The following is a 27,598-nucleotide window of genomic DNA, read 5'->3' on the forward strand; positions in this document are numbered from 1 at the left end:
CATATTTATATAAAAGTAGCACCTAATTCTGTATGTGTTAAGAATGTTTTGCTGTTTTTTTGGTGGTACTGGGAGGTTTGAACTTCCCTCTTCTCAGGGTAACTGTATAATAAAATTCTTTTCTTTGCCTTTCATCTTCACTCATCTTTGTCGTTTCATATTTGGCATGCTGAGGCAAGTGGATGGATCTGATCTATGGAATTTGGGTCTAGGACCTAAAATATCCTGTAAGTTTTAGACTCTTGTTCCTTTTTTTTTGCTGTACTGGGGTTTGAACTTTTTTTTTTTCCTTTATTATTCATATGTGCATACAAGGCTTGGGTCATTGGTCCCTTACCACCCACTCCACCCCCTCCCTCTCCCCCCACCCTGGGGTTTGAACTCAGGGCCTCACACTCGCAAGGCAGGCCCTCTACCACCTGAACCACTCTGCCAGCCCTACAACTTCATTCCTAATGATTACACTACACCAGAATTTCTCAAAATATGAGGAGCAACCTGTTACTGGATTCTGAAATTAATTTAATGCACCAAGATTGCATTTTTAAAGAACAGTATCTACATGTATCACACTAATACTATTTAATGAATCCTTTGTGTGCATGTATACATGCATAAATCCTCCTATTTTACAGTGCTGCTTCATGTTGAATGTATTTCTTGCTATGAGTTAGTCAAACATTTGTAAAATATTGCATATTACAAATACTCCATTATGTTGAAATCATAGTGACCTGATATTCTAAATGTACTTACTGTATATCTTCAACTGGCAAATTTAGAGGATATTCTGCATTTTTCTTCATTTTCATTTCATTCCAGTAATCATTGAGTTTTTCTCCGAGTGCTGTTATTGTAAGCCTTAAAAAACCAAATTATAAAATCAACTCAAGGGAAAATATGAAGACTGAATATATTTCAAACACAAAATAAAACATAAATAATGTATTAATAATTACATGGATACTGTGAGAACAAAACTTCAAAATGTGTGGTTAATAACCACTCAAAGTAATGCCAATTTTCTATAAGGGCCCTTAAAAGTTCCTAGAGCAGAGACAGGATCATCTAGAAAATAAGACGAAGAGTGGTAGTAAGGCTGGTGATACTGCTCAGTGGTAGAGTGCTTGCTTAATATGCATAGAGCCCTGGGGAGGAAGAGAGGAAGCGAAGATGGGTTCTCGGTTGAGAAAGTATATTGGAGAACCATTTCAATCCTAACCAATAGACTCACAGCCTCAACTCAAATCAGAACTCAAACCCGTAGTTTATGAAAACAATCACAACTAACAAGAACAGTTCAAAATTGCTTGTGTCCTACAATTAAGGCTTTCACTTCTTCCACAATAAGTGTTAATAAAATAATTGAGACTAAGGTCACAATTGAGTAATTATTCATTAATGAATAATTCATTACTGTGGCAGGAACTATGTGTACAGAATGTAAGATACAGGCAATGTAACATTCTGAATTTAAAACAAAGCTTAAAAAAAAAAATCAGACCTTCAGGGCTGGCGGAGTGGCTCAAGCAGTAAGAGAGCCTTCCTAGCAAGTGTGAGGCCCTGAGTTCAAACCCGAGTGCTGACCCCTACTTCCCAAGAATTCAGACCTTCAGCCAGGTGTGGTGGGAACATCTGTGAATCTCAGCAATTAGGAGGCTGAAAAGAACCCAGTTGGAGGTCAGCTTAAGTTATACAGTGAGACTACGTCTCAAAACACAAGAACCCTACCAAAATTGCAAAAATTGTATCCTCACATCTTATAACATTATACATTAGCACTATAACATAATCTCTTAAAACATTACTACAATATATGTATATTATAGTAGAAACTGTTATATGCCATATGATATATAAATAGCAAGTAACATATAAACATAAATAAATATAAAACATCAGGCACAACTATCACCTTTTAACCTATTTCCACTCAACTCCTGGTGACTTTATTTTATCCACAGAAGTCCTATTAGATCACATAAATTTCCAAATGAGAAGACATCTTTCTTCCCAAACCAGCTCTCCCTTTGTATCACTTTTAATTGTCAACCTTGTTTTCTTATCACCTGTAATCCTCAATCCCTAAGACTGCACTTATTTCTGCTGACAATATGCCTGAGAGTTAGAACTTCAAGGTCATAGGTCTAGAGTGATACACAGCTTTACTCAATAGTCAGTTTTCAAAATATCAACAATTTAGGACCACAGGTGTGGCTCAAATGGTAGAGCACTTGCAAGGCCCTGGGTTCACTCCCCAGTATTTCTCCCACCCTCCACCCTGCAAAAACTTCCACAGGTATCAGTGATTTAAGAGTACCAACTGCCCCACAACTTGCCAGCATCTGCTGGGGCTTTTCATTTTAAAGTAGTGTTTCATTATTCTTCATTATATCAACAATTTTTGGGTCCTGTTTAAAAAATATGCCTAACTGGGCTGGGAATGCTCTGTGGGAGAGCACTTGTCCCTGGATTCTGTTCACAGCACTGCCCAAAACAATACCAGCACTTTTGGAAAGATGATCATTTTCCCACTACAATGTAACATAACTTTTAAGGGAAATCAGGTGACCAGATGTATAAGAAGTAAAGAGTTTTGGCTTATTCCACTTAACTGTTTATCCTTAAACGAACAGTATACTTTCTAAATTACTACAGCTTGCTTTATAATAAGGTAGTAAGTATCTAGTGTGCATAATTCTTGCTTTTCTTTTTTTGATGGTACTAGGGATTGAACCCAGGGCCCTTCCACATGCTGGGCAAGCACTCAAGTATTCTACCACTTAGCTATATCCCTGGTCACTTTGTTATTCTTTAATAAATGTCTTATGTAGCTTTGGCCTTCCAACTTTCCACAAAGAACTTAGAATAAGCCTATGAATACTGACACCCCCACACATCTGCTGGGTTTTTTAAAAACAGAAAAAAATGTAACTGCATTTAATCATGTTGGAGAAAAATGAACATTTTCAGCCTTCCAATTCTTGAATCTGAGTCTTATTTATGTCTTAAATTTCTTTCCACAATGTTTTACAGTTTTAAGTGTAGAGGTCTTTGCTTTTTTTTTTTTTTAAGACTATTTCGGACTTTCTATATATAGGATACTGTCAACTACAAGTAATAGTCTTATTTTCTTTTTCTTTTCAATCCTCTTCACCATTTTCATCTCATTCCCACTCTTAAAGGAAATCAAGAGTTCACTGTTCAGGACTGGAGGAGGTATGGCTCCTATACAAGCACAAGGCCCTGAGTTCAAATCCTGATTCTACCAAAAAAAAAAAAAAGATGATTATTGTTTATTGTAAATTCTCTGTGCTTAACGTGATCTTCAATTTTATTTGCTTCTTGGGGGAAAAATATCACAGATGTTGAAATTTATCAAGTATGTTTTCTGTATCTATGAAGATGCCTATGAGTTATCTTTTTTAAATTAATTTGAATCATGCAGCTTTTTGAGCATTAAAACCACCATGTCATCTTAGAACACAGCTCACTTGGCTTTATTATCTTTTGTATATGTACCTGAATGGTGCTTGCTATCATTTTAAGACTTTATAACAGTAAGACATTTTTCCTTTCTTTAATTAACTTTTTTGAAGGGGGGAGATTGTCTTGCTATGTATCCTGGGTTGGCCTTGAACTCGTGATCATCCTATCCTGTTGCCTTAATATGTGGGATGCCGGAATTCTAGGGCCATTCTAGGGGCACTTATCACAGCAGATTCTCTTTTATGTACTTTTCTTTTTGGTGGTACTAGGGTCTGAACTCAGGGTTTCGCACTTGCTAGGCAAGCACTCTCCTCCTCCAGCCCTTTAATGTACTTTGAGCCTACAGGTTATGTGGTCTCTTGATATCTTCAAAAGAGTTCCACTTTTTCCTTAAATGTTTGACTCTAATATGTGGGAAATTATCCAAAAGTTAACAAAATTTAAAAGGAATGTGCCCATGTTATCCTGTTAATGTTTTTGTCTACAAGGCCTGTAGTGTCTTCATTTCTCATTTTGACAATTTTTAATTTCTTTTCTTTTTTTCTTAGTTTTACCAGATGCTTATAGACTCTATTAATCTCATCAAAGAACAAACTGACAACTATCAGTTTACTGTCTCTTAGTGCCAACCCCAATCCAGGTTCTGGTGAGCCCAGTGTTGCCAAAGAACTTCCAGATATACTCAGGCCATGCTCTGCCCACCAGCAGCCTGCTGCTGGCTCCAGCAGTTCATATTGCCCAGCAACACAGGACACCTTCCACAGCAGCACTGGGCAGGCCTTTTACTTACCCAGTTCAATTACTGACTTCTTCAAGTTTAGTTTAGAAATACTTCTGTAACTTCATTTTACATAATTATAACTATATTATAAACCTTTAACAAAATGAGTAAGTGATGGGGCTTATATACAAAACACATTTAATCCTCTTCCACCCTAGGAAATACAATCTATTCCATCACATGTAGCATATTGGACTTGTGTCTTTATTGACGAGGCATACAACTGAGCTCATAAATACAGCAAATTTGTGCTTTCTTTGTAAACCATTCCCTAAGAATCTCAGTCAATAATTTAAATAGGTAACATACCTGTACTCATTAGTATAGTCGAAATCTTGCTTATTGTGAGTTGGCTTAAGGAAATTACACTCTATAATTCCAACTACTCCAACACCCATGTTGTTTGCCTGAAATAATAAAATGAAATTAGCATTTTAAGCACAGCACATGATACTCAAAATGCCCTTCAATAAAGATCACTTGTATACTTTCTTATACTTTATCTTGTATATCTCATGAAATTTATTGAAAAAATGTTTCTGGTAGATGATTTTTTTTAAGTTAATTTCTAAATATATTAGAGCTTTCCCCCAAAATCATTTCTACCATGACACATAGTATCACTCTAAATGTACACCAAAAAAAGGTATCTCCAAAAAGGACTATCTCAGGGCTGGAGGGATGGCTCAAACAGTAAAGCGCCTGCCTAGCAGCGCAAAGCCCTGAGATTGAACCCTAGAACCACCAAAAATTTTAATGAAGACCTCTCTACTAGGAAGCAAACTTTTTAGAGTAGGAACCACAAATAACTTATCTTAATATTTGCAGTATCTCACAAAGGTTCTAGCATATTATATTCTATTAAGGTTGCTGGGTAAAAAGTCTAGAGTTTCAGCACTTAGAAGTTTGAGGCAGAAGGATCACGTGAGCCCACGAGTTATAAATTATACCTTGGGCAACAAAGCCAGATTCCATCTCAAACCGACAAAGTTGTTTAACCAGTTGCTAATGACAATGAAATAAAAAACAAGATCAGCTCAATTCATTATTTTTTAAAACTTTTCTCTCTAAAGTTCTGAAATCAAATTATGAGTCATATTCTGATTATCTACGTGGGATTAACAAGTACATTTTGTTCACAATTATGGATATGGCTACATACTGAGAAAAAAGTGAAAGCACGGTAACTTACAAAATGAAAATTTTCATCAACACAACTATAGACCAAACCATGCAAACCTGACAGCAGTCCTTCCTGCTCTATTAAAAACCATCAGTGGTCTTCATATCAAGCCATCTGTAAACCAAAGGAGTAACAGACCCTTCAATTTGGAGTCCATGTTCTCCTTGTTTCCAGCCTCATCTTCCTGTCTTTCTCCAATTCCTTTGCTCCCCAATTACAATATAGTCCATACATAGCAAGTCACTCCCTTTACAATTCCCGTAAGAAGCCTCTTTCCCTTACTTTACAGAAATTCTCTCTTCCTGGAGCACCCTTCCCAGACTTTCTAATGAAAGTCTTCCAAAGAAGACTTTTCTGATGCTCTGAGGATATTCCAGTCCCCTGACCAAATGGAGCTCTTAGGATTTGCTCTGTCTTATCTTTTTAGGCTGAACACCTAAAATGGCAAATCATATTGAGTATGCGATAACTACTTAATGTTTTTTTTTAATCCACTAGAATGCAAATATTTGGCCCACTTCTTCATCCGATAATGATAAAAATTTGCTCTAATAGACTATTTTTACAAGGTCAGGCTTGTTGAAACTATATATAATGCAGGGTTGGAAAAATGGATTATGTATCCCACCTAGCTAAATCAAATTCATAAGTAACCAGAAAAAAAAAAAAAGAATTTTCTATAGCAGATACATTGTTGCTTTTGAATCTCAAGCACTAGAGATAAGACCTATTATCAAGAATGAAATTTTTTTGATGGTACTGGGATTTGAACTCAGAGCCTCAGAGGTTTGCTTGGCAGGTAGACAGGTGTTCTACCATGCCCAACCCCCCCCCACATCCCTTGCTAATTACTAAGGAAATTTGTTAACTTCAATAACAGAGTATTTCCATTAGAAATGAAAATTAGTATTTTGAAATAAATGCCATTAGCAAAATCTATCATGATCACCAGATTTTTAAAATTGATTTTCTGACTGAAACTAGTGGTTACAAAGAAGAGCCCAACAAAGTCCATTTACTTCTGCAAAAATGCTAATTCTGGGCTCATGCCATGTGAAAAGTAGAGTTACAACCAGTGTTGAATAGTGTTCAAGATAAATCCACACTACTCTACCGTGCAGAATTCACAACATTTTATAAAGAATTTTGAATAAAGTCATTAGAAGATTAAAAACAAAGAACTGGAACACTGAAAATATACCTAGCCTTAAAACATTTAAACAAAGTTCAGAATTATTACTGAAGTTTTAGACAACACACACACAACCCTCAAAAAATCTCTTTGTGAAAATGTGTATAAGACAGAAAGACTCATGGTCAGCTGTGCTTATCCTAAAGTGACTTCCACAACAATGAAGGTTGTTTAAAAGGACAGTTTTACTATATTTAGGAACAAACTCCAGAAAAGTAAATAATCTATGAGACTCTGTTTTTCAGGCTGCCTCAGTCAGCACTAAAACAAACAATTTCACTTCAATATAAAATAATCCCTGGCTCTATATACAAATGCAATCAACAGATACACGTTGCAGGGTGTGGCACTCGTGTAATCCCAGCACTTGGGAGACTAAGGCAGGAAGATTCTGAGTTTGAGGCCAGCCTGAGGCACAAACTACACAGACTTTGTCTCCAAACCAAAAGCAACTAAGCAAACTACAACAACAAAAAAAGATGTGTGTCTGTGCCTGAGATTCACACTAGCTCTTAGATCTTGGGCAAGTGGCACACCTTATTTATTAGACCTGATTTCCTTATCTGTGAAGTAGGAAGAAAATACTCCGTCTTCCCTTATAGGGCTGACTATTCATGATCAAATGAGAAATTATTACAAAAGTTCAAATGGCCTAATAATGTTATTTTCAGAAGACTGACATCTAACTCATTAGCAAAAAAACCCTGTAAAACTGCTTCATCTATGACCCAGTAACATCATTTTAACTTGTTAGAAACACATTTTCTCTTCAAATATAAAGCTTACCCTTAACTGACATCCAACTTTTTCATAAGCTTTGATGAGTCTATTTCTGTGATACATCATTATCCCATAATGATCTTTATTTCTGCAGTTGAATCCAAAAGTAATCCTCACTGTTTTAGGCTTAAAACATTAAAGAAAATTCTGAACACAACACTTCCCTCCCTTCAAATCACTCTTTGTAGCTCATAATTATGAGCCCCAAAGTACACTGAGAAAGGCAAACTTAGAGATTAGAACCCCTATCAGAATAAAAGGGAAAGAGACAAAGGAGATTAGGCTCAGTTGACACATGGGAAACAGCATCATAAAATAAAGGATACTAAAAACTTAGGTCGATACACATCGCGCTCAATGTAGGCAAGACTCTTGGAAACTAGTTGTGTCTTCACTTTCTGTCCCCGTAAGATGATCTGCATTCTTGGCTTTAGATACAATATACTGCAGTAAGCCTGCAAAGAAACATAGCAATGTTGCTCATTTCTAAAGATTTATCTACAGATTTGCTCGACATCACTTAGATGTGGATTAAGCAAGGATAGCTATAACCTTGCTTTGGACATTACCTCTCCAGTAAAATAAGACTATAGGACTGGAGGCAGAGCTCAGTGGTAGAGACCTAGAGTTCAGTCCCCAGCACCAAAGAATAACAATACCGAGTATGTATAAAACTGCATTAGTTATTCTGATGTATTAGTTATTCATTAAAAATAAACTCAAGTAGGGTGTGGTGGCAATTACTTGAAATCCCAGCACTCAGGAGGCTGAGACAGAGATTTAAAAGTTCAAGGCCAGCCCAGGCAAAGTTAGCACAAGACCCTATCTGAAAAGTAAAATAAAAAACTTAAAGGTTTTTTTTTTCATATTGATGCTTGTGGTGCTCAAATGAATTAAAGTGTATTTCCAATGTACTTACATTTAAATTTTACATAGTTTGTAACTATGTAATGATACAAATGAACATGTTAATTATTTTCACCAAAAAACAAAACAGAAGACTAGTGATAGGGCTCAAGTGGTAGACCCTAGCAAGTATGAAGCCATGAGTTCATAAACAAGAAAAAAAAGTATTAAAAACAAACTCAATAATGTGGTCAGAAAATGATTTGCAGATACCAATCTATTGGCATAGCTCCACAGCGTCTAAAATATTATATGAAACCAAATGCATGCTGTATCATTTTAATTTTTAAAAAGTATGTAAGCACAAAAAGGGACTTTTTTTTTTACCTTTCTGTCAAGTATATATCGAAGCATTGCTATTCTAATTTAAGAAGCCAAAACAAAATAATTTTATTTAGGCCCAACTAATGAGCAAGATATAATAAAAACAACACTACGTAAGCTTGATAAAGAAAAAATTCTAAATAACATACTAATTCTTAAGCAAAGGAGACAAGCAGTGCTTTTTTGAAACTGAGCTAAGGTTAGTCAGTGTTTTTATTTTTCAACACACTTAATGATCATTTAGAAACTTGAACAAATTTTATAACCTGGGGGGGGGGGGAAATATATATATATATACACACAAAAAAATTTTTTTTTTTTGGGTGGTACTGGGGTTTGAACTCAGGTCCTCACGCTTGCTAGACAGGCACTCTACCACCTGAGTCACTCTGCCAGTCCTGTTTTGCTTTGGGTTATTTTCGGGATAGGGTCTTGAAAACTATTTACATGGAGCTGGCTTTGAACTATGATACTCCTGATCTCAGCCTCCTCAGGAGTTGGGATTACAGGCATGACCACTGGCACCCAGTGACCTAAAATATCTTAAAATATGTTTTTCTGTGTCTGCCCCCAAATGACTGAAGAAATGCACTGAGTAACTCAAAAACTAAGATTTGAACATGGCTTACTTTTCCTCAACTCCTGATTTCAAAAGAAGTAGTGTTTTTGTCATTATATTTTATAGTGTACTAAACCATCTGTTACTCCTGCCTTGGGATGAGTTTTCATACTTAAGCAAGATTTTCTTTCTTTTTATTTTTTGGCAGGACTGGGATTTGAACTCAGGGCCTCATGCTTGCTGGGCAGGTGTTGTACTGCTTGAGCCACTTTGCCAGCCCAAGATTTTCTTAACAGCAAGGACAGACCCCAGTAACACAGATATACCAAGGAATAGTAAATAGTTGTCACTGTAATTGCTAGGGCCCAGGGACTGGTGGAGTGGCTCAAGTGGAAGAGTGCATACCTCGTAATTGCTAGGGCCCCAGAAAAAGTTACACAGCAAACTTGTAAATGTCAAATATATTCTCAACTAGGAGTTATGGAGTAAATTTGGCACAAAGAGTAAAGCAAAAAATTAATAACACATGTCTTATCATACTAAGATAAGAATTAATGTTCTTAATTCTTTTTTTTGATGATGCTGAAGATCAAATCCAGGGCCTGGCACAAGAAGTTTAATATTTTTAATATCATTATCAACATTGTTATATCAAAATTTTCACTTCTAGCCAGGTGCTGGTGGCTCATGCCTGTAATCCTAGCTACTCAGGAGGCAGAGATTAGGAAGACTGAGGTTTGAAGCCAGCCTGGGCAAATAGTTCTCAGGACCCTATCTCGAAAATAACCAACATGAAAAAAGGCTGGTGGAGCGGCTCAAGTGGTAGAGTGCCTGCCTAGCAAGTGAGAGGCTGAGTTCAAGCCCTAGTACCATCGAGAAAAAAAAAAAAATTAATTAACTAATTAATTAAAATGTTCACTTCTTCAATCTTAAAAACATACCTATTTCTAAGGTCAAATTTGTTTACATTATGTAATTAAATATATTATTAAACATATTTATAACAAAACTATTAGCGTATGTTGCCTATAGTCTATTATTTCTTTAGGAGGACGATTAAGGTACATTAGGTATATATTCTACAATATTTAAAAAGAAACACTTTGAATTTGCTGTTTTATAACTGAATCAATCAATATGGCCATTTTATTTATTTTTGGCAGCACTGGGGTTTGAACTTGGGACTTCAAGCTTGCTAGGCAGGCACTCAACCATTTAAGCCATTCCATGAGCAGCCCTTTTTGCCCGGGGCTGGCTTCAAACCACTGATACTACTATCTCTGTCTCCCAAGTAGGTAGGATTACAAGGGTGAGCCACCACAGCCCAGCTAGTATGGCATTTTTAAAATATACTGATTCCTGTATCACCAACTCAAATAATCTAAGTAACAGTGGAAGAACTATAAGCACTGTTAGAGCAAATGACTTTGCAATTAAAACAAGGTTTCTAAGCAAATCAACCAGCCAGGGCACTAATATAAAGGCTAGTCAGTTGACTCATGTCTGAGATACTTTCATTCGGAGACCAAAGGCAGGTGGGTAACATAAGCCTGCTAATATTGCCATTACTTGGTGACTTCCTCATTTTTGCAAAGATAACTGAATACATACCCTCAAGGAATAGTCACTCTCGGGGGCAATTTGGTCCATCCTTTCTTGCTTCTTGTACCCTTTTTTTCCTGCTGTCTCATCTAAATCCTCAGGAATTCTGATGTCATATTTATCCTTTTCAAAATCAAACTCTGTTGCATTTTTGTAGCTGTAAAAATAATTTTTAGAAAGAAACAATGTAACTTCACAGCAAGGTAAGCAAGATAAGCAAGCAAGTAGGGGAAAAACCAAACAAACAAAAATACAGAGTAGACCCTGGGGGGATGGGAGGAAGAGGAGGGACAGGGACAAAGCAAGCAAAAAGAAGGAATTCAGGGAAGATTTGAGAGAACTGCATCACTCATGCACTGCTGGTAGCAATGTAAAATGGAACAATCCCTCTGGAACAGGGTCTGGCAGTTTCTTAAACTGAAACCACAACTACCATTTGACCCAGCAATTTACGTTGTTCCAGACATGTGGAACAATTTACATTCCCAAACACTTACCTTTAAAAAAATTGAAGTCTATATTCCCACAAAAATCTTTACCCTAATGTTTATAGCATTATTTGTAACAGCACTAAACTGTGAACCCAGACATCTTACCAGGTGAATGGTTAAACGCAATTGGGTCTGTCCCGCAATATAGTATTAGCAAGAAAAGAAGCAAACTACTGATACAAGGGGAATTGAATACACCTTCAGAGAACTATGCTGTAAAAAAAGACAATCTCTAGGTTTTCACACTGTTTGGTTCCACTTATATAACATTGTTTGAGGTGACAAAATTATAGAAAAGGGACCAGATTACAGGTTGCCAGAGATTAAGGAGGGAGGGGGTGGGAGCAGAGAAGGTGTGACAGTAACAGGGCAACACGAGGGATTCCTGTGGTGGTGAAAGTGCTCTCTATTAGGCTGGATGGATGACAATATCCTGTCACTATCAACACAAAGTGTTATGCCTGGGGAAAAATCTGAAGAAAAGGTACATGAGATGCCTTACTATTTCTTAGAACTGCACTTAGAGTCTACAATTATCTCAAAATAGAAAGCTTAATTGAGAAAATAAAAAACTCTCCAGGAGAAGCAAGGAGGCAAAAGCCAAAAAAAAAAAGGAAAAAGAAAAAAGAATTCCAGTCAGAAAGCATTAAGTTTTAAAGTTCTTTACACATCCGAGGATTTGTGCTTTATGGTTCAGTGATCTTAGATTTCTCATTATTACACATTAACCCTAAATTTTAAAGCTCTTATCTGCAGAGGATTTTATCCTCACCCAGATAAAGGACGATGAATTTTAGCATCTATGATTACTTTTTCAATCAGATACTAGCTCACACTTAAAGTAACAGACAAAATGGACAAAGACTTCTCTGACTTTCACCATCTGGACTTGCTAACTGGGTTGTCTTTTCACTTGTTTGCTAGTGGAGACTGAATGGCAGGAATGAGAAATTCTTGACAACAACGTCAAAAGTATTACAAATTAAAACCAAAGTGGTCTCAGTGACATACCCTTGAAAAGAGAGATCGTTATAGAAGCCATTTGTACTCCGTGTAACAAGGGATCGACATAGTGAAACCAATCCTGTACATGTACTTTACTTTCCAAACGGTCAACAACTAGTGAGGTCTACATTTACCTTCTAAGATTCCAAATGATGATCCTTGTCCCCTTCTTACCCATAATAGCATCAAGTTCTGCCAGTAATTTCTGCTCCGTAGAAAAGAGAGAATGTTCCAGAACTGCAGCAAGGCTTGCTTTTGATTCTGCTAAATTAATCATCTGTCGTACGTCCTTAGTTAAAGAATGAGGTCACCAAGATATTTTCCAGTTATAACACGGAAACCAATATACAGACACAGAAAGAGAAAACCACCGTAATAAACTTAAAATTATCAGAGGAAACTATTTCCTAATTCTTTTCTAAGTTTTAAAATGGCAATTTCAAATAACCACCAGGAAGGATAAGAAAACTAGAAAGTAGTTGGGCACTGGTATCTATAATCCCAGATAACTAGGGAGGCTAAGGTAGGATGATTTTGAATTCAAGGCCAGTCTAGGCAAATACCAAGCAATCTTGTCTCAACTTAAAGTAGAAAAAAAGAAAGATTTTACTATTTATAACTAATTTAATGCTTTCTAATACTTCAATGTGTTATACAAAAAACATTATACTGAAGTTATCTTGCTTTTTATTGTTATTAGGGAAAATTTCAAACCATACCAGTAGACTTACTAGTCTACAATAAGCCTGAAATGAGGAGAACTATGAGCCAGGAATATCACCAGCACTGGGAAAAAATTTAACATATACCTGCCCAGCACATACAAAGCCCTAAGGTTAAGCCTCAGTATCAGCCCCCTGCACCCCTAAAAAGAACCCCACAAAAGTGGAGCCATCTTCTATTGAGGATTTCCAGAGCACAAGTCAAACAGAGAAGGCAGCAAACCCTGAGCTTCAAGTGTAGGGTAAAGGCACATGACTGAAAACAAGGATTTGGCTGGGTGTGGTAGCACCCACCTCTTATCCCCACACTTGGGAGGCAGGGGCAGGAAAATCAGCCTGAGAGACATAGGAGACTCTCTCAAAAACAACACAAAGACCAAGAATTTGGAAGAAGGCAGGTAGATGGAATGTTTCAGAATGTTCTTAGTTTTCCCACAGCTTCTATTTCAAAATCCAAAGGATATGGTGCTTGTTGAAAGCCACTATTGGGACAATGACATGTTCTGCTTTTATGACTTCCAAGTAGGTCTGAGACAAGAAGCCCACACTCATGCTTTCTCCATTTTTAGTAAAAACGATTGCATCTTTACCCAACCGCATAGAACCTGACTTGAAGCCATTCCCATACAATCCAACTGGGACGTGACCATTCATGGTGACTTTGTCACTGAAGCCAAAGCTAAAAAGAGAGATTCAAATTTTTTTTTTTTAATTCAGTAAGTGTAACTACCAAGTAAAAAGCCCAGGCTCAAATGCTGACCTCACCCTTCCTGGCTATATAATCTTGGGCAAATTTCTTTTAGTCTACCTTTATGTATTTTCCCAGTTGTGAGATGAAGTCTGTATCACCAGGGCAGAAGATTTCAACTACTTACATAGTACACATTGCCCAGCACACCCAGTCAAATGGCCAAGTTATAATCTGCGCTCCTGTGACCTTCAAATCTTGCTCTCAGCAAGCCTACTATGGCATCACTAGGGATGGAGTCAACATGACTCTTGGCAGCAGAAGGCCTCTGCTTCTAGATCACCCCTCTACCCTATTCCTATACTAGCATAGCTCCATTTCCATTTCCTGCATATTTGATTCGAGTCCTCTGACCCTACAATCCAAGGCCTTAGGACTATTTTATGCTACTTCCTCATTCTTTCAACCTCTTTTAAAGTCCTCCCACCCCACCAATGGCAGTTTTATTAGAAATATGGTTAAAGCTAATTTACACTAAAGTATCAACAGCTGTTATCAAAGTGCTACAACTCTAAAGGAATGGCAGAACTTTTGGCAAGACATGTGGATGGGTGATGAGAATGGTGGGAGCTGCCTAATAATCTGCCAAGATTCTCCCAAGTGTGGCACATTTTTACATACCTCAGCATTTTATGTAACTTATCTGCTGTCATACCATTCCCGTTATCAGTGAATGTCAAGCATATTCGGTCATTTATCACTGTTTTGTCAATCCATATCTGTTTAGCATTCACATCAGGATCATAAGCATTATCTGGAAGACAAAAAGTTCAGAAAAAATTTGTGTCTGCATTTTAAAGAGTAGTTAGTTCAGAATAATCATGTATCAAGCAGCAGAATCCCATACATTAAGACTACTTTTAAAAGGTTCAAGTTTTACAAACTCCTAAGGTTTGAAAACACAAAAGTGAATTGCATTCATTAACTATAGCATAACTCTTTCCAAAGCCCTTTGTGTTATGCAGGGAGTGAAAACTGGTAACTGTGACACTGAAGAACTATAAAACATCACTGCACAGATTATTAGCAGTAGGACTAGCCTGGCTGTGTAAGTGAGAGTTGAGTGTCAACTAGCCCTGGAGTTGACATGGAAGGCACACGAAAGTAATTAAATAAATAAGCCAGTATCATTTTCTAATAAGCTACACAAACAGATGGAAGATTCACCTACAAATGTCTGTAACTGTGGCCCTTGTCAGTTTAACCAAAGTTTGTTGTGGCTTTTACATGTCTATTGCTGCAAACTTCCTGACTTAACGTCTTTGCACAGCATACTTATTTCTCTCACATAGGTAAATATAAAAGAATACATTTTTAAAATGAAAAATATTTAAATGGTAGCACTAATAAAATCAACTCATGAATTATCCAAGATCCACCTGACTAGTCTCTAATTAAATGGAAAATATTTTGAAGTCTTTATACTATAAATAATGGTTTCAAAGTATCTTTCTATGAAACAGTCTACAATTAAAGAAGCGTTACTTCAGCTACTTCAGGAAACATAGTATTTCATTAAAAACTTAAAATCTGGTATTCCACATCATGGAAGTTACAGGTAGCCCCACTAGGTTGCCATAAAAAAATAAGAATAAAAATAAGAATAGTACACCAGATTTAAAAAAAGAAAAATCACCTGAATGCGTATCTCAGTTCTGATAACTTTGGAAAAACTACCTCTCCTCCCCTTCCCCCCCAAAATTACAAACCAATCCAAAAATCATGCTTGCTCAAAAGCTCCTTCTTTTTCTTGTACATTAAATTATGATCATTCTTTGATAAAGAATCTAAAGTAGGAGGGTGCCAGTGGCTCACATCTGCAATCCTAGCTACTTGGGAGGTAGAGATCAGGAGGATCACAGTTTGAGGCCAGTCCAGGCAAAAAGCAAGACCCTAACTCAAAAATACTCAACACAAAAAACTGCTGGCAGAGTGGCTCAAGTGGTAGAGCTAGCAAGGGTGAGGCCCTGAGTTCAAACCCCAGTACTTAAAACAAACAAACAAACCCCAAAACTAAAGTATACCTAAGAATTCCCGAGAATAAAACTCCCTTTATTATGTTTTTATGTCTTTAAAACACAAACTCAAATTTTAAAAATTATTTTTGTGCATGAATTTTCTGAAGGAAAATAACCATGACCTCTTAATACAAATCTGACCACAACATGCTTCTCTTCTCACGTTCATTAAAACTCTATCAAAATACAATCCTAGACCCTGATCTTTCTAGCTCACAGTGAAGGCAAACCTAAACACCAGAGGTTGGGTGTAGGTGGCTTAAACCTGTAATCCTCATTACTTGGGAAGCTGAGAAGGGGAGGATTGAGGTTTGAGACCAGTCTGAGGAAACAGTTCCCAAGACCCCATCTCCAAAATAACCAGACCAAAAATAGACTGGAGGTGTGGCTAAAGCAGTAGAGTACCTGCTTTGGAAGCGTGAAGCCGGGAGTTCAAGCCCCAGCCAACCAAAACCAAAACAAAACAAAAAACCCCTAACACCAGAAAAATGCATCCAATGTAGGTTACATACTTGCATTACTGAGAAACATAATTCCCACTTTTTACTTTCATGATCAAAATAAAAATATTTTCATTATAAACACTTTATGAACTTAGCAAATTAAAACTGAAATGCTATGACTATTTGGATAGTATTATAGAAAAGGTTGACCAATGAGTACTTTGATATCCATTTGAGTAGTTAAACTGGTAAGTTAAACTTTACAGTAATAGCATTTGGAATACTTTTTAAAAAGCACACATGTATATTGCTTTTCAATAAAGTCTTTAAAACGATAATCACAAGCAATATATAGTACATGAAATGTCAATTTACATACCTATTAATTCAGCAACTGCACTGAATGGCCAAGTATGACTTGTAGAATTTGTATGTAAAAACTTCGGACACAGCTGAAACAAACCAATGATTCATGTAAATTAATTCAGTTTTTCTTTTGAGGAAAAAACCCAACAATGTAATGTATTTGACTGTTTTAAACAACTGTGAGGGTAGAGCGGGTGCGCGCCGGGTCCTTTTGCCTTACCCCAGCAGCAACAAGACGGGGTACACGCCGGATGAGAAACTGCGGCTGCAGCAACTGCTGGAGCTGAGAAGGCGATGGCTGAAGGACCAGGAACTGAGCCCCTGGGAGCCTGTGCTGCCCCTGCAGAAGCTATGGCCTATGGAGGCGTTCTGGAGTAAGTTTTGCAGCACCCGGCTCCTTGGAAGAACATACCAGAGCAGTATCTTTGCTGTTACTCACGTACTTACACCTGCCTGGGTGGTTCATTACTATGTCAGATATCATGGGACTACAAAACCATATGCCATTGTTGAAAGGAAGCCCAGAATATTCCCAGGAGATACAATTCTGGAGACTGGAGAAGTAATTCCACTCTTCTGACCAACATCATTGAAGATGACTTTAAAATTTCAAAGGCTTATATATAACAACCCGAGTTTGTTCCTGTAGCTATATTTACTGAATTTATTTCTGCAAAAGTAACTAATAAAACTTACTCTCAAAAAAAAAAAAAACTACTCTGAGACTACAGAAATATAATGGAGCTGCTTGCTCCAGGATATCTGGATGATACAACCCAGACGATTCCTAGAAGTTAAGGCCAGGAACTAACAAAATAGCTCACACTTCAAGACTTGTTTCAAGACCCTTGCCTCCTTGTGTCCCCAATGTCATAAACTGTCCAATTGCCAACAGTTACCTGTCTTGTAACACCCATCTTAAAATAACCCAGCGAAACCCCTAACATTCTACAAACATCATTTCCTAATCTTCCTACTTTTAGGACACATCTTTGCCAAGGGGATGTTTTCTTCTTCCTGTATTAGATCTAACAAACTTATTAGCTTTGCTAGAGCCACAGGCTTTTCTGCAGGTGTCTCAATAGTCAATATTTGACTTATTTTATTTAAAATAATTATTATAATATTCGGTTACATTATTTACTCTAAGTTGATTATAGTCAAACTTGTGGCAAGGGAATTGTATTCATCTATAAACAAACAATATCAAGTATTAGTTCCAATGCAACAAACCACCCTGATTTCCAAGGCTTTTAAATCTGATTTTTTTCGCAATAATAGAGTACGGGAAAATAATATGCCTGCCAATCAACCTCATGCTCTAGGGAACACCATTATTTCCTGAGTGATACAGACATCAAATGTATAAAAATGGGGTGGAGAGTGGTAGAGTGCTGCCCTGGCAAGTACAAGGCCCTGAGTTCAAACTCCAGTACTGTAAAATATATAAAAATATACACATGGTTTTAAAAAGCCAAGGCTTGAAAATTTCAATACGCAGAACTGCTGTACTATTTGGTGTTCCTTATGAACAGATTCTCTTATATTTAAAGAAAAAAAGAAGGGAGTCATTATGTTAAATATGTAGTGAGAAGAGCTGCAGAAACAATTAGATTATCCATCAAGCCAACATTCAGTGCCCAGCTACTACTTTTCTTCTGTTTACACCTGCTTTTAGGTCATTTCCCAAGCCTTCACTTACCATTCATTAGCTTGAAGTACTACAAATGTGAGAAATAACAGCCTATAGAAGATTGGTCACCAAGGTGGAGCACAGGCAATTTGGACATTCTGTGGAATATATCAGGTAATAGGGCACACACTCATGAAATATGCAGTATGTGTAATTCAGACTTTCTAAAGCACAATCCCAAGTTTCTAATGAAAATCAATTCCAGATTTTCATCTTGCACAAAATGCTTTTTCACAAATTAATGGTAAGCTATCAGGAAGACTTTCCTGTCCCTCCTCCTCCTCTGTATAGCAATCTATCATTTATAAAGGAACAAAATAACCTTAATTCATTCTATGCAGCATGGCCGTATTATGTAAAACCTCTGACAACAGACCATAGTAGTCAGTCAACTACCATAAATCAATCCCTGCCTTTGCTTTATGTTATACATGTCTGTTAGGGGCAAAGTTCTAGAGTTACAAATGGAATACTTTGGTCCATGCTGTGATCTTTGAATTCAGACGTAAGATAGAGTATGGTGGTAGGAATTCCAGTTTTTGTTTAATATCTTCATTCTCTACATTGACCCAAAACTGACAGAGTACATATCATTCTTGAATAAGAGTTCCATAAGAACAAAGAGCGTGGAGGTAAGAAATAATGAGTAAGTGGGGTTGGGAATGTTTAAACTTGAGTATTTTCAGCTGCTCTTAATCTACCTGTCTTTAGTTGAAAGGAAAAATACCCTTGAATTTTAATCCAAATCCATTATATGTATGTATGGAAATACCATGAGACCTTTCTGCACAAGTAATTTATGATAAATAAAAAAAAAGAGGAAAAATAACCTTGAAGAAGCAAGGCAGTGAAACATACACACACAAACTGGAAGCTGACACCCTTTAGGGTGCATTTACTAGGTATGTGACCTTGGACAAGAAACTTAACCTCTATGTTCTTAAGTTTTGCCACCTGCGAAAAAGAGGACAGTAGTACCAGTACACCAGGATAAAAGAATTACACAACTTAAATATTTGTAGTGCTCTTAAAAGAATGCCTGAAACCTAAGCATTGTGGGGTCTTTTGTTTTTGTTTTTTAAAGTAAACTGGGCACTGGTGGCTCATGACTGTAATGCTAGCTACTCAGGAGGCTGAGATTAGGAGGACTACAGTTCAAGGCCACCCCAAGGAAATAGCTCTCAAGACCCCATCACCAAAATAATCAAAGCAAAATGGACTGGAGGTGTGGTTAAAGCAGTAGGGTGCCTGCCTTGCAAGCTCCAAGTCCTCAGTTCAAATCTCAGTCCCACAAAAAAAAAAAAAGTCCATATAAAAATAAGAAAAATCAAAACCTGGTGGTGATGCAAGGAAGGTGTGATAGTGCACACCTGTAATCTCAGCACCTGGGAGGTTGAGGCAGGAGGATCTTGTTTGTGACCAGCCTAGGCTACACAGTGAAAACTTGTCTCAAAAAACAACCAAACAAAATCCCACACTTTGATGCATTATTAAAGTAGCTTCCCTCCCTCCCTCCCTGCCTTCCTTCTGTGGTACTGGAATTTGAACACAGGGCCTTGCACTTGCCAGACAAGTACTCTACCACTTGAGCCACACTTCTGGCCCTAAAGTGACTTATTTCCCACTCAGAAATAAAAACCAAATAAATAATTGAAAATGAGGATATCCTGGGGATGAAGGCTTTTTTGAGACAATGTCTCACTATGTAGCCCAGGCTGGCCTGAACTCACAATCCTTCTGGGTCAAGAGTTTTAGTTAAATGGTGCCTCAGGGATGGGTGGCTTGGCAGTTTCTGCCAAATTTGGGAGAAACTGCTCCCCTTTCTCCACCAAAGGAATAGACTTGGAGTGGGGGGCATGCACCTAACAGGAAGCTTATCTGCTTTGGTCCGGACCCTAGGTCCAGAGGGGGTAAACACATGTAAGGAGATCTGTAAAGGCATGGGCACCTTTCACTTGGGTCAAGGGTTTCAATTATACAACCTACAGAACCACTGGGAGATAACAGCTTCAACCAGATAGCATGTGACTCCCTACTAGGTAATGATTTTTGAGATACAGCCCAAAACAAAACATTTAAGGGATCAATCCACTAGGAGAAAATGTTAGCAGACAAGACTCAGTACTATTAGAAACCAAACTCCACTGGAACAGGAAGTAAAAGAAATCTCACCCTACAAAGTATACCCACACACATGCATATGTGCAAAGGAGATGCTGTGAAGCAGACAAAGATTTTTAAGTCAATTCCAACACGAGGGAGGCTGAGGTAGGAGGATTGTGAGTTCAAGGCCAGTCTGGACTACACAGGGAGACCCTCCTTCAAAAAACTGGAATAGGGATGGCAGCTTGGCTTAAGTGATCAAGTGATTGCCTAGCAAGCATGAGGCCCTGAGTTTAAACTCCAACACCTCAAAACAACACCCACCACCACCAACCAAATCAAACAACTACGGCAAAATCCAGAACAAAACAAAAAAAAACAATTTCAGCTGGTGTTGGTATCACACATACCTATAACCTATAATCCCAGTTTGAAAGGCTAAAGCAGGATCTCGAACTTGAGACCAGCTTGAGCTACAAGGAAGACCCTGTCATAAACAAACAAATGGAGGTAAGATTTCCCGGATGCTATCATCCTGAGCAGCCTCTAAACTGCTCTAGACAACTAGAAGACTGAAGATCTGCTCTCTGCAGAAAATGATGATGGTAAACTGTGGACTCCAAGGACAACTGAAAACAGGTGAGTCAGTTAACAGCAAGCTTGGCAAAGGGTTCACATATAACCCTTGTTTATATAGTGTCAAGATCATTCACTGGGAGAACAGTTATTTCAACAAAAAGTGCTGGGAATATACACATTACCTTAAGACACATATAAAAAAAATTAAGTCAAAAATGGATCAAAGACCTGAAATAAGAGCTAAAATGGTACAACTTTTACAAGAAAGTATGGGAGAAAAGCTTTATAACATTGGATTTGGGAATGATTTCCTGAATATGGCAAAAAGATTATATATAAATTGGACTATATCTAAATGTAAAATATGCATTGAAGGGCACAACTAACAGAATGAAAAATGCTGAGGCTGCAACTCAGCATCTCAGGCATAGAGAAGTACTTGCCCAGCATGCAGAAGGCTCTGGGTTTGACCCCAGCAGTACTGCACTACACACACACACACACACACACACACACACACACACACACACACACGGAGAAACAGAGAAGGCAACTTACAGAATGGGTGAAAATCGAGTATCTCATAAGAATTTAAAATCCAGAATACATAAAAGAACTACAATTCACACTAACTAATAAATAAGTGGGTTTAAAAATGAGGATAGGACTTCAATGGACATTTCTCCAAGAAGGTATTAGCACATGAAAAGAGCTCACCATTATTAATCATTAGGAAGACAAATCATAACCACAATGAGATGCAACCTCACTCATTAGGATGGCTACTATCAAAAATACAGAAAATACCAAGTATTGTCAAGGGTATGCAGAAACTGGAACTCTGTACTCTGCTGTATGAAAGTTGTCAGGACCAGGGCTGATAGCATAGCTCAAGTGATAGAGTGCCTGCTTAACAAGCACGAGGCCCTGAGTTCAAACTCCAGTACCACTAGGAAAAAAAAAGTTTTCAGGACCAAAATGGAGCCAGAGGGAGCGCAGAAATACTGGCCTACAAACAGGAATTATCACAAACTTTGTCAAAACCACAACTTTGCACAAAAGAAAAATACTTCTGTGAAGTTGCCTGATCAACCTTGGGTTCCACCACCCTTGCTATTGATTCTTGTAGCCAAGGATAATTGTTCAAAACGACTTGTAATCCTCATTTTTCTTTTAAAAGGATTGTCTTTCCTTTGCCTCCTGAGTGTGTCCATTACGGCACCATATTCTGCCTTGCAATGCCCTGCTATCCCAATTAAACTGTTTTGGAGAGTCACTCTCCAGTTATTTAGGTTGACAGTTGCTGGGAATGTAAAATGGTGCAGCTGTTATGGAAAACAGTGTGGCAGCTCCTTAAAAAATTAAAAATAAGCCAGGTATGATGATACATGCCTGTAAACCCAGCACTCTAGAGGCTGAGGTAGGTCTTGTGTTCAAAGCCAACATAGGCTACATGGTGAGACCCTGTCTCAAACAAAACCCGGTAAATAGGGCTGGAGGTATGGCTCAAGTGGTACATCCCCTGCCTAGCAAGTATAAGGCCCTGAGTTCAAACACCAGTACTGCCAAAATAAATACAGGCCAAGTTTGTTTAACATCACGTGGTATTCACCTGTAATCCCAGTACCAAGGTCAAGGCAGGAGACTCAAGAGTTTGAGGCCAGTCTGGGCTACATAGTGAGATCCTATATTAAAAAAAAAAAAAGAAAAGAAAAAGAAAAACAACAACAACAAAATCATTTGTGGGTAAGTTTATTATGCATATCAGACTAGAAACTTGGGTACAAAGAAGTGACTTGTCCATTGTCACACATCCATTTATCTGTAAATCAGGCAGGCTCCACAATCTGCATTATCAACTGAGTAAATCCAAAAAGAGTATTTGGGATGAAGAGGCATACGGAGTCAATGACAAAATATAGCCCCAGTTCCTCTGAAAGTCTGGATGCTCGAATCATCAGTACAGGAAAGGACAAAGCAAACAAAATAGAAACCAATTACTAACTTCAGGGAAAACAAAATGTAATCATAGTACACCGGTGGGTACATCTGAGAATACACGCAAAGGATAAAAACAAACCACACATTAATCCAACTAAAAAAGTGATATTATTAGGAAGATAAGAGGCAGTGAGAAGAGTTTGCCTGTGTCAGCTATATATATCCACACCAAGATTTCTAGAAGCAAAAAACCCACCACTACCAAATGGTGTAAGCACAGTACTTGGAAATACAGTAAGAAAAATGCAAAAATTTCAGAAAGTTTTGTCACTCCATATTCCATCGTGGGATTTCAGATGTAAATGTTGCTGTTTTGTTTTGATGGTACTGTGGCCTGAACTCAGGGCCTCATACTTGCTAGGCTGGCACTCTACCACTTAAGCCATGCCTCCAGTCTTTTTTGCATTATTTTTCAGGGTCTTGCCTTTTCTGCCTGGGGCCCAAGATCCTCCTACCTCCCACTCTCAAGAAGCTGGGATGGCAGGTGTGTACCATCATGCCTGGCTTATTTTGTTGAGATGGGAGTCTCTATTGCTTGATAACTTTTTGCCAGGGCTTGCCTCCAATTGGGATTAAAGATGTGAGCTACCAGCAGCAGCTCTAGAATGATTTAAAATGTACATTGTAGCTCAGCGGTAGAATGCTTGCCTAACATGCACAAGGCCCTGGGTTTGATTGGGTAGGTGGGGGTAGGGGTGGGTAAATCCTCACTAAAATTAGTATGTTACGGTTGACCTTTTGTGCTTAGTCCCTTTCCTAATTCAAGCATTTGAGTGCTAAAATGAATGCACATGGTTGTGCTGCAATAAAACTTCATAGAAACTGAAATTTGTACTTCAGGTAATTTTCATGTTACAACATAGCCTTACATTTTCTCCCCCCAACCATTTCAACCATAAATCATTCTTAGCTCACAGGACATACAAAAACAGGTGCCAGGGGCTGGCTTAGTAGCTCCAGTGGTGGAGCATCTGCCTAGAAAGCATAGGCCCAGTATTACAAAACAAAACGAAACAAAAAACAGATTGGCAGGCTTGATTTGGCCCATAAACTGTGTATGTGCCAACTCCTGTCCTAAAGCAAAAGCAGCACCTGGTGGGGATTTTTGTCAGTAAGGTTGCAAACAGCCCATTATTACCCACAAAAGAAAGAGTTTGCACATCCATAGCTGCTACACCAAGGGAGGCAACTAACAATACTGGCCTCTTAAAGACTTTTGTTTTGATTTTTTGCATAAATAGAGTGGGAGGCCAGAGCTCCGTCAGTGACTTCTAGTCCAACAACACTGTTTGGACCCTTGTTTCTGCTTGCTTTTTCACTTCAATCTTGGAGAGGTAGAACTCAACATGGGAGGAGGTGGGGAGAGGAGAGAATAGAGCATAAGAACCACCTCCACTCCTTTTCTCCACTACAAGACCTATGCTGGGAGGGACCTTTCAGATATGGCTTTGCTTTTTTTTTTTTTGAGACAGCTTCTCACAATGTAGCCCATGATGCCCTCGAACTCTGGATCCTCCTGGCTGAGCCTAAGTGTTTGGATTATAGCCATATGCCACCACACCCAGCCATAGATGTAGCTTTAAGGGGAATAGGGATTTCACTTATTTATTTTTGGTACTGGGGTACCTAGTGCACATTAAGTACCCAGCTGTACTACTGGTGTACACTCCCAGCCCCACAACAGAGAATTTAAATTAAAGGTGGCCAGACTCTGTAATACCTGAGGCTAATGGTGTGAACTCAAGTTCTCTGAAGAAGCCATACCCATACTGAAGATCCTGTCTGTCTGAGTAGAACATCATCACGTGGAGAGATGGAATATTGCAAACTCAGAGCCAAAATTATCTTGGGCTATTTTTAGTTCCTTTTAATGGCCATTTACCATTAACCTGTGAATCTGATCTAACATCTTTGTGACTGGTCAAAATCTTGAAATGTATTAAGTTTAGCAGACCTCTAGCTTCCTTTGACCCTAAAGCTAAGAACACTGTTAACATCTAAAAAAATGTAAGAGATCTGAGATCTCCCCACTCTGCTGGTTCCACTGTGGTGATGTAGCAGGCCTATCTGATGTTCCCACCACAGTATGTGGTGAATGGACTGATATATGACAATTACTTCGTTGCATGATATAAAAGTTCAAGTAGGGCTGGGGACATAGCTCAGTGGCAGAGTGCTTGTCTAGAGTGCACAAGGTCCCAAGCTGGATACCCAGCAAAGGGGGTAAAAAAATTCAAGTAACCTCTTCCATGGTGAAGCACGTTATTCAGGGAAGCCCACATCCGTGTTCCAGGGTATTGGTCACTACTCATCCTTGGCTTGGAATAAATCACCTTTTATTTCCTTTCAGAACTGTATCTGGCAATGGACACCAGAGAACATTAGAATCTGCATACAGGCAGGGGCAGAATTCACAATTTTAAACCCAGTGATGAGAAAAAATAAAGTTGCTCTCTATATATTCTAACTACTAAAGACTATTGCATTCAATAAAGCACTTATGTTAATCAAAGGAATTTTGACCGGAAAAAGGTACACAAGTCTCATCAACCAATAAAAATCCTGCCAAAGAAAAATGAAATAAGAATAGGGAAATGATTAATAATAATAATAATAATAATAATAATAATAAATGTGAAAAAAAATGCTTAACTTCACAAGCAATGAAAGGAAACCGCAAGTAAAACCAGGTAACATTTCACCCAGGAATGGGGAAGTTGTTAAGGAGTGAAAGAGTTTGAATGCATGAATGAATGGGCAGTGGAAGAACAATACAGTATGTAAATACCAAGCACCTAAGAGAGGTGTATTTAACTCAAGCAGTCATCATCAATCGAAGTTAATTTTAATGACACAGGAGTATTTTTTTTTTTTTTTGCTTTTGAGACCGCGTAGCTGTCCGTAGCTGGGTTGGCCTCGAACTTGAGATTCTCCTGCCTCAGCCTCCCGTAGGTTGGGATTACAGGTTGGCACCCGGCCACTCTTTACCAAGAACAACCTCAGGCTAGGAGGTACATTTTCGCACAGGACTAAACAGCGCCAACTGCGACGAAAACTTTTGCAGGGTAATTAGTAAGGAGGCCACGCCCACATTTCTCGGACTTGAAATTGTCACATAAGTGAGACCAATTCCTACGACTTAAAATACAAGAAATCCTTTAAAGATTTCCAAGAATTTGCAACGGCCCGAAGAAGACGCGCGCGCGGGGCGAGTGGAGCGCCAGGTGATCAAGTGACTGGGGCTTGGGCGCTTCCTCCACGGGGGACGTGACAGGGACCCTAGGCAGCCCCGGAGCCCCGTCCCGCGGGCGGGAAGCCAGGCCCCATCGTTTCCGAGGCGGGCTGCGCTGCGCCCCCGGCGCCCCGCGGGCACCGAAGGGTCAGGGGCCCCGCGGCCACAGGACAGGCGTCGGCCACCGAGGCCTCGCCCTCCGACGACAGCTGCGCGGCGACTGTGAGGGCCAAACGGTACACGGCGCGAAGGCCCGAGGACGGCGCTGCCAGGCTCGCCTCCGAGCCGCTCCGCCAGCAGGAGCGAGATGGCGGCCCCCTCCCCGGCCTCGGCCGCGGTTTCTGCGCGGGGCCCGCGAGTCACCACCGCCCTCTGCCGGCCCCCCCTCGCTTGTCCGCCTGCCCGCCCTCCTGGGACACGGCCCGCTCCTCCCCTCGCGGCTGCTCACCGCGCTGAGGCGGATCCCGCTGGGTGACTGCGCCGCCATCTTCAGCAAGCTACAAAGCCAGGACCGGCCTCGGCCGCGACCCGACCGGGAGAATACAGGGCGACTATGGGGGCGCGGCACCCCGCCCACTTCCGGGGTGTGCCGTACGGCCGGCCACGCCCACTTCCGCCTCCAGGCAAAGTCCAATACCGAGTGCGGCCAAAGTGAGCAGTCCTGCTGGATCTGGCGCGATGAGCCTGGTGCTTGAGCTGTGCTTGCGGGGGTCCTGCGAGGAAGGGCGCATGCGTGGGGCAGGCGTGCCGGAGGGGAGAGGGTGTTGGTTGGAGCAGGGGGCCACTCCTCCCAGCAGGACTCGGGCGGATCGGGTTTGAGGACTGCGGTCAAGTGCTTCATGGCGGAGATGGATGAACTCAAGGCACTTGACCTGATAGGGTGTGAACTGTACTGAGAAAAGCATCCCATGTCCGTCAAACCTTATTAGTGAAACGAAACGAACGAATAGTTGGTACTGTTTGGATTTGCCAGATGAAAATGACCAGCCTTCATGCTGATAGTCACTTCCTGTCGAGCTACTCGGGATGGGGAGATCAGGAAGATCACAGATCGAGACCTGCCCAAGCAAAAAGTTAGCAAGACCCCTCCCAATCCCCCACCCCACAAAAAAAGCTAGTTGGGTGTGGTGGTGCTATCTTGTGATCTCAGCTAGAAGTGAGACATAAGTACTATGCATAGTACATCATGGTCCAGGCCATCCTGGGCAAAAAACAAGACGCTGGGGCTGGCAGAGTGGTTCAAGTGGTAGAGCATCTGCCCATCAGTGTGAGGCCCTGAATTCAAACCCCATCAGCCTTCTTCATAGCTGGAATTATAGATATGTAGCACTGCACCCAGATAGTGACTTCCATTTCTAAAGGCAGAACACTGAAGGGCAGT

General features: G+C 39.4%; 1 protein-coding gene across 2 annotated transcripts in view; it reads right to left on the reverse strand.

The window, feature by feature from the left end:
- Morc3 (MORC family CW-type zinc finger 3) overlaps positions 1-27,124 on the reverse strand; it is a 43,066-nt gene extending 15,942 nt beyond the window's left edge. For both annotated transcript variants that reach the window (XM_074072690.1, XM_074072689.1), the window contains exons 1-10: positions 26,666-27,124; positions 16,623-16,695; positions 14,404-14,536; positions 13,499-13,713; positions 12,447-12,594; positions 10,826-10,973; positions 7,752-7,880; positions 7,432-7,551; positions 4,580-4,677; positions 757-861 (exon numbers count right to left, since the gene is read on the reverse strand). In XM_074072690.1, coding sequence (XP_073928791.1) covers positions 757-861; positions 4,580-4,677; positions 7,432-7,551; positions 7,752-7,880; positions 10,826-10,973; positions 12,447-12,594; positions 13,499-13,713; positions 14,404-14,536; positions 16,623-16,695; positions 26,666-27,058 — 1,562 coding nt within the window. In that variant the 5' untranslated portion in view covers positions 27,059-27,124. The remainder of the gene's footprint in view (positions 1-756; positions 862-4,579; positions 4,678-7,431; positions 7,552-7,751; positions 7,881-10,825; positions 10,974-12,446; positions 12,595-13,498; positions 13,714-14,403; positions 14,537-16,622; positions 16,696-26,665) is intronic.
- Between the last annotated feature and the right edge of the window lie 474 nt (positions 27,125-27,598).

Source organism: Castor canadensis, chromosome 5 (assembly GCF_047511655.1).
Source record: "Castor canadensis chromosome 5, mCasCan1.hap1v2, whole genome shotgun sequence".
Taxonomy (NCBI): Eukaryota; Metazoa; Chordata; class Mammalia; order Rodentia; family Castoridae; genus Castor; species Castor canadensis.